Source organism: Tenrec ecaudatus, chromosome 3, assembly GCF_050624435.1.
Source record: "Tenrec ecaudatus isolate mTenEca1 chromosome 3, mTenEca1.hap1, whole genome shotgun sequence".
Taxonomy (NCBI): domain Eukaryota; kingdom Metazoa; phylum Chordata; class Mammalia; order Afrosoricida; family Tenrecidae; genus Tenrec; species Tenrec ecaudatus.
In genome coordinates, this window is record NC_134532.1 from 166,997,531 (window position 1) to 167,009,268 (window position 11,738).

At 43.6% G+C, this 11,738-nt stretch overlaps 1 protein-coding gene across 2 annotated transcripts; it reads left to right on the forward strand.

The window, feature by feature from the left end:
* The first annotated feature begins 2,716 nt into the window (after window positions 1-2,716).
* SPINK2 (serine peptidase inhibitor Kazal type 2) lies at window positions 2,717-11,235 on the forward strand. Of its 2 annotated transcripts, none has more exons than XM_075544958.1 (4): window positions 2,717-2,842; window positions 3,557-3,603; window positions 9,983-10,092; window positions 10,944-11,235. In XM_075544958.1, exons 1-4 carry the CDS (start codon window positions 2,788-2,790, stop codon window positions 10,987-10,989), a joined length of 258 nt encoding a protein of 85 aa, XP_075401073.1. In that variant the 5' UTR covers window positions 2,717-2,787; the 3' UTR covers window positions 10,990-11,235. The 2 variants fall into 2 exon arrangements, with proteins under 2 accessions (XP_075401073.1, XP_075401074.1); XM_075544959.1 differs by having other exon boundaries at window positions 2,734-2,842; window positions 3,560-3,603.
* The last annotated feature ends 503 nt before the right edge of the window (window positions 11,236-11,738 follow it).

The following is an 11,738-nucleotide window of genomic DNA, read 5'->3' on the forward strand; positions in this document are numbered from 1 at the left end:
AACTGCAAGCATGGCACAGGATTGTGCAGAGTTTTATTCTGTTGAGCATAGGTCGCTGTGGGTAAGAACCCGACTCAATGGCACCTAACAACAACAACAACAACAACAACAACAACAACAACAACAACTGCTCTCCAGGAGAACGATGAGATGATCTGCTTCCACCTGGGTTACAGCCTTTGAGACCCAAAGGGCTTTCCTACTGCACCCTGTACGTCACGTCACGTACAGGGCCAATGTGCTGGCAGTAGACTTGGCTTTCAGTTTAATAGTGAAGAAGGATCTTCCCCTAAAGCTGACGGAGAAAGAAAGCCTTCTGCTAGAGCTGAGACCCTAAACTTGGATTTCTGGCTTCCTATGCTGTAAGAAAATACATTTCTGTCCATTAGAGCTGTTTGCTTGTGGTATTTTTGTCATAGCAACACTACGTAGTTGTCTTAAGCTTGGTTCTCTAGACAAGTAAAACCATTGTAATGTGTGTGTGTGTGTGTGTGTGTGTGTAAAGAAACAACGTAGTTCACACAGTTGTGGTAGCAGGCAAGTCCAAGTCCAGGTAAGTTTCAAGTCTGTGGGTCAGATGTCAGGCTGGAGGATGGGCCTGACTCTTGTAGTTTCAGGGCTTGATAAACTGAAGATCAGCAGGAAGACCCAAGGCTGGTGGCTGCAGAGGGGAATTAATCCAAGGTCGGTAGGACAGCTGGCAGGCCACTGGCAGTTCTCAAAATCGGCAGGCAATCTAGCTGGCTGTTGGCTCAACTTCAAAGAACTGGAAGTTGAAGAGCCAGATGCAGGATCCACACTTAGCAAAAACCCAGCAAGCATTCGGTAGCTTCCAGGCAACACCTCTGAGGAAACTTCCTTTCCATTGACGATATCAGGGTTTCAATCGATTGATCTGAGTAATTGTCTACAACTGACTGGCTGCTTAAGCAGATGGTTACATCATGTCAGGTCTCATCCTAGGGGATTATGAGGCTTTACCTGCCAAACTACTGGGAAGCTTGTCCCAAGCACGCTGATCAAAACAAAACAAAAACCTCTATCACAGTATCACGAGCACATTCTTCTAGGTTCAGGGCATAGAGCAGCAAATAGGAAAACGACTTCCCCTTTGGAACATATGTTGTGGTGGCTACACAAAGAGGCAAGTTTGGGTTTGTTTTTTAAAGTCAACTTGGGATAAGTCCTATTGGGAAGGGAAAACAAAGCAGGCCAGGGAGCTGGAAAGAGTGCCTTCTGGTCTGTGTACTTGAGGACAGTGAAGTGTTTGGAATCCCCACTCTTCTCAATAGGACACCCCGTTTGCTGTGGTCCAATAAAGTAATCACCTTTCTATTATTCTCTGCTTTGAGCCCAGGTCCAGCTCACGTCAGCTATGATATCCCTCGTTCTTCTGAATCGGGCCTGCATTTCTGGCAGCTCCCTGTTAATGTACTACAACATTGTTGAATGTTCTCAGCAAAATTTGACCATGGCTTACATGGCCACACATGACCTTGGCTTTCATTTTAAGCCCAGGCTTCCAGCCATAGCAGACTTAAGTTCTCTGCACTAGAATATGTGTCCTTGACCTCCCTGGCGGTCTAATTATGTCAGTCATTTTGTACCCAAAGCGGTACATTGTTTTGCATAAAAGTTGTTGTTTTATATTGTAGACCTGTAATCCTTAAGAAATTACTCATTTTAATCTCTCTTGTAGACATTCCAGGTATGATAAACTTCTTCTGACAGTTAACATTTACCCCAAGCCACACTTGGGATCACCGCCAGGGAGGGTAAAGTTTTCCTTAAACATCCTTCTCGTGGTTTAGCTTTCAGCTCAAATGCCACCTCTGAAAGGTCTTACCTGAGAAGCACACCTGCCTGAGAAGCACACCTGTGATCATGAGGTGTTCACGGGGATCAGGTGTCAGGCATCAGAAGACCCAAAACAAACAATCATACTGATGTGAATGAGGTGGGGTGGAGTGGAGACTCAAAGCCCATCTGCAGACAATTGGACATCCCCTCACAGAAGGCTCACAAAGAAGGGATGCAGTAAAGTACAGAGGAAGCACACACATTCCTCTAGTTCTCCAATGCTTCTACACACACACACACACACACACACACACACACACACACACACACACCCAACCCCCAACCCCGCTGTCATGACCCCAGTCTACCTTACAAATCCAGTGAGACGGAGCATGTACCCTGGTGCAGATAAGATCTCTCCACACATGGAATCCAGGACAGCTAAACCCCTCAGGAACAATAATGGGAGTGGAGATACCATGAGGGTAGGGGACGGGTGGGGGGAGAAGGTGACGAAAGGGAAACCGATTGCAGAGATCTACATATAACATCCACCCACCCCACCCAAGTGGGAGGAACAACAGAAACGTTAGGATATTGGAGGCCTCTGTCTCCCCCTCCCCAATCCCGCACTAGAGAGCAGGTCTGCTCTGTGCAAGTCAGGGCTGTATCCTGCAGCGGCCTAGCTTCAGCAATAGGGGTGGACTGACTTAGACAGCCAAGGCTCTTACCAGGGGGCCTCCTCCCTCCCTCCTACCACGCGAGGCGTACCTGTGCCTCCTTTCTCCTGCTTCTCACCCCACCCCTACGATCTCCTTCCTCGCCCGCTCACCCGGCTCCGCCCGTGGGGCCCCGGGTCCCCCATCCCACTTCCTCCTCTCCCTGCTCCGGGACGTCACCCCCGCCCCAGGCGCGCGCCCGGCGGTCTCGGCGCCAGCTGGCGAGAGCGAGCGCGCAGCCACCGGTCGGCTGGCTGGCACCCCGAGGATGGCGCTGGTGGCCGCCGCCTTGGTGCTGTTGCTCCTGGCCCAGAACGTCTCAGGTAAGGCGCCCCGGGGACCAGGCCGGGCGAGGGAGCGACCCCCGAGTGCTAACGCGCTCCGCTCGCTCTTCTTCCCCAGGTGGGCCCTGCTCGCTCTCCTGTGGGTCTCCCCGCCCTTTCTCTCCTAACGGTTTTTGGGGCGTTTTTTGGAGACCGTGAGCAGGAGTTGGGCTTTGACGTCCTCAGTCCTCTGTGGCTCAGTAGGAGTCGGGCGGAATTAGGAATCGCCAATGGCAAGTGCTGTCAGGCCAACCGGGCCCTCAGGGGAGTTAGGCCAGCTGGACTCGGTACCTTCCTGCGGATGGGGTGAACGGGACTAAACGGATAGAGTACCAGGGACCATTAGTTCTAACTCCGAGTCTTCCTCCTCTTCCTCCGAAGCTACCAGCCCCGTGCGAAGCCTGTCCGGTGGGAAGGAAGCTTAGTAAACACCGTTCCTGGGGACTGAAAGAAGTCTCCTGAGACTGCAGTCCTGCGAGGGGGGAGGGGAGGAGGGGTTCTCACCCCAACTTAGCAGAAAGAACTGAACCCCCTGTTCTAAAGGATGCCAGCAGGCCGCCGAACAGCTGTTTTAGGAGGGTGTGTCGCGGGGGTAGTTCCGGGAAGAGCGGCAAGGTGTGGTCTGGATAAGTGGGGAACTGGGTTTTTAAAGACCCTTATGAACACGAGTTGCCCTTTAACCACACGGTGTAAACCGTCTTTGTTTTCTTCCAGCAGCCTCTGCTGACAGTCAGTTTGGCACACCTGAAGAATATAGAACAGTAAGTGGAGGAGCCCGCAAAGCCTCCCATTCCGCTGCCCCCCTCTCCCGCCTCTCCCCCCTCCGGTGCTCCAGAGGCGAACTGCCCCATAGAGCTTCCTTGGCTGGTATCTTGGCAGAGGCAGTTCACCAGGCTTCCACACAGTCTCGCTCACACCATTCTACACTCGGGGGCCTTCCCACTCATACTCAAAACCAAACTCACTTCTACCGAGTTGTTGCAAACTCATAGTGACCGTAGGACAGGGTAGAACTGCTCATGTGCGGAAGGATGAGGCTTTCTACTCCTGCGAAGACAGGCAGGCTCACGGGCAGTTCGATAGGGTTGCTGTAAAGTCAGCCTTGGCCTTGATGGCAGTGGAAGTGATGCTCCGTGGGCATGATTGATAAGGTTCTCGAACATAAAATGACAGTGATGCCTTTAAGGTGAACCACGGGCATCGGTAAGCCATAGATGTGTGAATGGATTTGGGGCTTTCACTTAATTCTAGCCCTGGTTGAAGAACAGTTAGTTCATATGACATGCCCCTGCTCCATGTTTGTCCTCATGAAGAAATCAGTGAAACTATAGGTACTATAGCATAGTGTGAAGAAACTAGATGATACAAGAAAGAATATTAAACAGAAAGAATAGTATCTGGGGTCTTAAAGACTTGTTCTCAAATAAACAGCCATCTAAGTGAGGCATCAGTCCACACAGAAGTTCCAAAGATTGTAAGTAATATAATCTAAACTGAAAGGAGGGCATAGTAAGAGAGCTTAAATTGGGAATACCTGGTTCACAAAAGACTATGGATGACAGTGGAAACCCGAAATCCATTTGCAGGTCCGCACAGGGAGTAAGTCTGGTGAATCTTAGTTGAAGGATGTGAATAGCCTGTTTTCAGACAGAGAGCAGCGTAAAGTCCATTATGGCAGATGTAGTTAGGTCAAAATATAATATCTTAACACTTGATCTCCCTTTTGGCCCATTTTAAAGCTGTTTTGGCTTTTCTTTTTAAAAAGGGAAGGAGAAATACACGTGGATTAAGCCCCTGTTGAATCCCCTGTGCCCACGGACAAGGGATGTGCATAGTCTTGCTATCATGCAGAATGCATCGGAAAGTGGATTATTGTAGATGCAGTCAGGGAAAACGGTAGCACCATATGATTGGATCTCCCTTATGAGCCATTCAAACTTGTTCTAGTTTTGAATATTCTTGGCTTTTCAATTGAGATTCTTTATCTGTTTTACTTTGTTACTGTTGTTAGTTGCTTTTTGTTGTTAAAATGTTTTTCTGTATATAAAATCCCAAACAGGTGAATCTATAGGGACAGTAACTGGATTGATGATTTCTTGGGAGAATAGGGGAAGTTGGGGGGAAGTGGGGAGCTAATTACAACGAGTACAAGAAAGAAGAAAATGTTCTAAAATTGATTGTGGGGACGATTGTACAACTCTTTTTGATGTGATTGAACCACTGAGTGGTATGTGGATTACATGCCAATAAAATTTTTTAAGAAGAAGAAGGAAAACTGCTTCCGTAAGCTTCTGAGATTGTAACTTAACGGGAGCGACTGGTGGTTCCAAACTGCTGACCTAGTGGATTGCAGTCCAATGCATGACCACTAAGCTACCAGAACTCCACTACTAATACAGTGCAGTCTAAAGCAATTTGTGGCGATAGGCTAGTTTTCAGGTAGCCTTTTGATGCAGATCCAAATGTAAATTTTTAGATGAAAATAGCTTAGTTCTTTTTTTTTTAATAGCTTAGTTCTTGAAGACCTCAAGACTTGGTCTTCTTGAATGATTCAAAAGATAGATGCTATCATATTATATTGCATATGAGGGGTTTCTTCTCCGTAACTTGTATACTCCTCTTTCATGAAGGAGGAACACAGAGTTTTGGAAGGCAACTTGGCTATTGGTGCGGCATTTTGCACAACATCTTGTTTAGCTGACTTGCTCCCACCTTCTGCACTAAGCCAACGCCTTAGATTTCTTATGCAGTCCTTAATGAACTGGCCATTCTAGCCTACCACTCGCTCCTCACCTACTCCATTCACACTCTGCCTCCAGCTCCACTGAGCATTTTCCCAAACATTCTCTTTGGTGGCCTTTGCCCAGCCTCACTCTGCCTGATGTGCTTGTCCCTTATTCTTTGCCAAGTCTTCTTTTGAGTGTTCAGCTCAGATCCATCTCTTCCAAGAAGCATTCCCATCCTTCTACCCCCAAACCAGATAAAAATATACTTTATGCTTTTGTTCAACCGCTTACTGTAACCATAAAAACTGAGATTACACTTACTATGCCAGGTATTGTTAGAAATGTTTTATAGATAATTAACTCATTTAATTTCTTCAAGCACTATGAGACTGTTATAATTCTTATCTCCTTGGCTGAGGTCATACAGGAAGTGGTGGGATTTTGGTCCCAACCTAAGAACTCAGACTACAGACCCAGTGCTCTTAATCTTTAGCATTCCACCATAGCATTGAACTATAATTGTCTTTTTTGCCTGTCTCCAACACTCCACTCTCCGCAACTTGTATATTCCTGTAGTGGTCAGAGTTGATACCTTATCTATTATCAAGTGGCTGGTCCACAGCACATAGTAGGTGCCTTCTAATACTTGTTAATTAGATAGCTCAGCTTTTTTGAGTCTGATTTTCTTGAAGAAAATGGGATTATCCTTTCTCTGTCTCAGGCAGATGCCTAGACTATAATTTAATGGTTGGAAGTTCCTAAATTTTATGTATATTCATGGGTGTACTCCCACTCTCCCTCATGTTATTACGATTGGTGTGTCTGTTGATGTGTTTACTTGTAGTTCAGTTATTGCAGGATTGTATATGTAACAGTAATTGCTTCTGTTGTCTTCAACATTTGCAAACCTTTCATTGTCTTCCCCTGCCTCTGTCATTTTTTGCCTAGCTTCCCCTTTACCCAGGTGAATACTTGTCTATCCTCTAGTCTCTTATCTCGAAATCTGCATGGCTTCCTCTCCATTTAGAAGTTCTATAACTGCACTGTTCCCTTTATTTACATTGCAATGGTCTTCCTTACCAATCTATATCATTGGTTCCCTATTTTCAGTCTTTTAGGGTTTATTTTTTTTAACTTTGGATACTTCTAGATCTGGGCTATAGGGGCTCTGGTGACACAGTGGTTTCACATTGGGCTGTTAATCACAGGTCAGTCATTTAAAATCAATAGTTGCTCCTCAGGTTTTACCTGAGTTCTATAATTTTACCCTGTTCTATAGGGTTGCTATGAGTCAGAATTGACTTTATGCAAGGGGTTTGGTTTCTTGGTGTATTGGGTTGACATCTGCGTGGTGTTATTATGTGTATTAATCTGTGGTCATTCTCTACTGTTGTTGGTTCTCTGCTCAAAGAGCTCTCTTAGTATTTCTTCTTAGGTTGGTCTGGTTTTCACAAGTCCTTTTAATTTGTTTATCTGGAATGTCCTAATTTTTTTAGTACATTTAATTCCCCAATTAGGACACTTACTTTTTTTAAGGGACACTTTTGCTGGGCATATGATTTTGGGTTGGCTTTTTCTCTCTCCGAGTTTATATACATGTAACCTCATTGCCTTCTTGCTTGCATAGTTTCTGCTGATAAATCAGAACTTAGTCTTACTGGTTCCCTTTTGTAGGTTTAACTTTTCCTTTTTCTTGAACTCCTCTTGGGATTCTTTCCTTGCCCCTAATTTTTGAAAGCTTGATTATATGTCTTGGGTGATTTTATTTTGGAGACTATCTCATTTGTGGTAATTGAGTTTCTGGAATGCCTATCTTCTGTCTCTCATGAAGTAGAAAAGTTTTCTTCCAACAACTCATTGACTACTGTCTCTGTACTTTTTGTTGTCTCTTCCTGTTGTAGAATTCTGATCACATGTGAGTTATTCCCCTTGATGGTGTCACATCTAGTTCTCAGGAATTCTTTAGGTTTTGGTTTTTTTCCTTGTTGTTCTTCTGTATTGAGAGATTTATCTTCAAACTCACTATTTGTCTATTGACTCAATTCTAGACCTTTGCTTTATCAATATATAATCTTATTTTTGAAATCTTTTTGATATCTATTTTTTGGGGGTTTCTAATTTTTCATTTCCCCCCAGGTTTTTCTTGTAGTATCTTCCTGAATTCTTCTACATGTTCCCCCCTGCATTTTCCTTGCTTTTGTGTGAAAGTTTCCTGATTGTTTAATTTGTTGAAGGAGCCTAGCTACCATTCATTTGAATCCCTTATCAGGTAATTCCAATGCCATTTCTACCCGAGAAAGGTGTTCTGGCTTTGTATTTTGTTCATTTATTTGAGCCACTTTATTTTCATGTGAACAGCTTTCATGTCTGAAATTGTCTGATATCTCTGAGACATTGAATGTTGTGTTTAATTGATGATTGTATATTGGTGTAATCTTAGCCATTCACAATTGTCTCCTGGTGGGTGTGCTGAAAATCTGTGAGTAGGTGTGCAGTTTTCTTTTATGTTTAAAACCACCTGTTGCATGGTTGAATTCTCTTCCTGCAGCTTGCTTCTCTTGGGGTGTAATAATAGAGCTTACTAGATCATACTTGGTAAAATGGAAAGGCTGAAAAAGAAACAAAATGATGAAGGCCCTCAACAAGATGGATTGATACAGCGGCTGCAACAATGGACTCAAACATAAGAACAATTTCTAAGAACGGTGCAGGACTGGGCAGTGTTTCATTCTGTTGTACATAGGGTTGTAATGAGTCAGAATATACTTGATGGTACCTAATAACAACAACGACAACAATTAAATGATAAGCCTTTTAAAAGTTTTTACCAACTACAAGGTTGGTTGTTCAAGACCACAGTTCTTCTTGAGGGTGAAAGATGCAGCTGCCTGCTTCCATAAAGATTTACAGCCTCAGAAACACTATATAGGGTCACTATGAATTGGAATCGACTTGATGGCAGAGGATTTGATTGGTTTATCTCCATCAGAATTACTATATAGCAGACAACACCATTCACCTTCTACAGCACACTATATCTTTATGATTTTGTTCCTATTCAAAAAACTCACTGTCTTCAAGTCAATTCTGACTTATAGAAACCATGTAAGACTGAATCAAACTGCCCCTTTGAGTTTCTGGGACTGTTACTCTGAGGGAGTGTCTGGTGGTTTCGAACTGCTGACCTTGTGGTTAGCAGCCCAATGCTTGCCATTAAGTCAGTTCCTACGCCTAGTGATCCCTTGTGTAACAGAATGAACACAGCTTGGTTCAGTGTCATCCTTACAATTCTTGCTGTGTTTGAGCCTATGGTAGTCACTGTGTCAATTCCACCTCATTGAAGGCCTTCTTCTTTTTTCTTAAACCTACACTTTACCAAGTGTGAAGTCCTTCTCCAGGGATTGATGCCTCCTGATAACATCTCCAAAGTATGTGAGATGATTTTGGTCCATCCTTGTCTCTAATGAACATTCTTTCTATACTTCTTCCAAAACATATGTGCTTGGTATATGTATATTCCTCATTAACACCATAATTCCAGTGTCTCAACTCTCCAATCTTTTGTTATAGAAAACTGTCCATCATGGGTGGTCCTACTGGTATTTGAAATACCAAAGGCATAACTACAAGACTCACAGTAATACAGAGCCACCACAGGCCAGTAAACTGACAGATGGTTGGTAGCGTGACCTCATAGTCTAAAAGAAGGGATAGAATCATGTGCCCACAGCAGGCTGGAGGAATGGATGATAAAGGTTAAGAAGAAGATGTGTGCTAGTTTTCCATTAAAGAATAAGAATATGTGGTTTCCTCCACTTTACCAATACCTACTTGTCCCTCCAGCCCTAACTTACCTGCAACTTTCTCTATGAAAATGTCCCCGACACCTCATGCAGCGCTGGTTACTGTCTTCACCATTTCCTATATTACGCTTTATTCTTACTCTATTATGTAGGCTTAATTAGCTACGTTGTTTTTTGTCTGATAATAGAGCTGAGGAAGCTGATGGATTCGATCCTCTTTGGGACATGGATGATTCTTTGGCCATGGGCCAAGAACTATAGCTCGCTCTGCGATGGCTCTTAAGACTCCTGCGCAGAAGTGATTTCACTTTGGTTATGGGTCAAGTCGTCCCAGCAGGTCAATCAGTAGCAGGTCAGGGCTCCATGATTTTCCTCAGGGAAAGGGGCACTCTGGGAAGAGCAGCTTCTGTTTGGGGAAGTATGGTTTTAACTGATGAATTAATTGAATTTTTATGTTAGCAAAATTGAATTTTTATGTTATTTTTGAAGAAAGTGTAAATATTTTTTGTAAGATGTCATTAGGGAAGATATGAGATACCGTCTCCTTTCTCAGTTATCTTGGTGTCAAATTTTCTCAAGGTGTTCTCTAATTACTTTTTTCTGTTTTCTAGCCAGACTGTAGCCAGTATCAATTACCAGGATGTCCGAGGGACTTAAGCCCTGTGTGTGGGAGCGACATGACCACATATGCCAATGAATGTACCTTGTGTATGAAAATCAGGTAACAATTTTACAGCCATCAATTATCCAGGCTTTTTTTACTTGAATTTTGATTACTTAGGAGGGAACAACACTCTTCTTGGAGTTAAGTGTCATGTGTGACATAATGGTTCTTGGTTTTCAGACTGACATTTAAGAAGACATAGCATCCTTTAGTGAAATGTGTGATTAATCACCTTTGGACCAGATAATCAAGTCGTAGTACCCATCCATGAATAAGCAGTTTCCCCAAATTGAGGGTATATGTAATCAGACTCCAAGGAATATTAAGTCTTCTTTAAATTCTGAGAGTCTGTCCAAGTCACCTGCACAGCCTGTGCTACTGGCCTAGAATTATGATTTAAGTGCTCTACTTAATAGACTGCTAAGGGCTAAGTTTATTATACTTGCTTCCCTTCATGTAGCACAGCCGGCCAGTTCACCATGCATTCATGATCATGTAACACATGATCTGTATTTCATGGGGTCTGTTCTCCAGGCCCAGCCCCAGAGCAGTTCTGTGGTGTTAATGTGCCTTACTTTAGTGGTAGGGGAGCAAATGGCGAGTTCAGGTTTTCGCCCGAGTTAAGTGTTCCTTATTTTAAACTCACTGCCATTGAGTTGATTCCAGCTCAGAGCAACTCTTAACAGGAGAGAGTAGAACTGCCCCTTTGAGTTTCCAAGACAGTAACTCTTTTTGGGAGTGCAAAGCCTAACAAAAATTAAGCATATAGTCCTGGGAGGCATAATGATGATGATGGTGATAAGCTGGGTATTACTTCAACACAAATTACAGGACTGTTTCTTTCTTTTTTTTTTTTTTCCAGGACTGTTTCAGATCAGTAGGTAATTATTGTATTTATTCAATTGCAGGGAAAATGGTAATGATATAAAAATAATCCGAAATGGACCATGCTGATGGAGCAGTGTACAGACAGAAGGATGAAGGAATCACCTCCCCTTGGGCACACTAGATGATTTCCAACTCTCTCTTCCCGTGTCTCTTACTATGAGATTTGTTCATCTGCATTTTCTAGGAGGTGTGAGAGAGAGCCTAAATTTTCTTTTCTTGCCTCTTGCCCCCTAAGGTGTTTTTTAATTTTTTGGCCCAGGTGAATTGTGCTGCTGCCTTAATTAATGGGGAATAAAATCAACATTGTATTCATGTTCTACTGCTCGGAGCTGAAAATGACCCTTGTACCCAGCAGTCTTTCGGGAGGCTTTGATACCTCAGGCAAAGGCAGATTCCTCTAAGCGTGAAGTGGAGTCAATGTTGAGAAGGCAAGATTTGCCCTATCTCCTTTTCCTGATCCTGGGATAATGGAATACTTAATTTACATCTAATTAGTACATTGCTTTGCACATGATGACTAATTGTCAGTTGCTTCCACCTGACTTTAGCCCAAGCTAGTAATAAAGTCAAAGACCATGGAGGTAAAAAATATTTACTAGATTTTTTTTAACCTCCATTCAATCTAGCAGTATCTCTTCAGGATGAACGCAGGAATTTGACTTTTCTTTAACCCCCTTTTAGAGCCATGGGTCACAGTGGGAAACTGTTTTTCCCTTGGAAATATTTGGGAATGTCGGAAGACAATTTAGTGTCCCAAGTGAGGGTTAGATTCTACTGGCATCTAGTCAGTAGAGGTCAAGGGTGCTGTTAACATC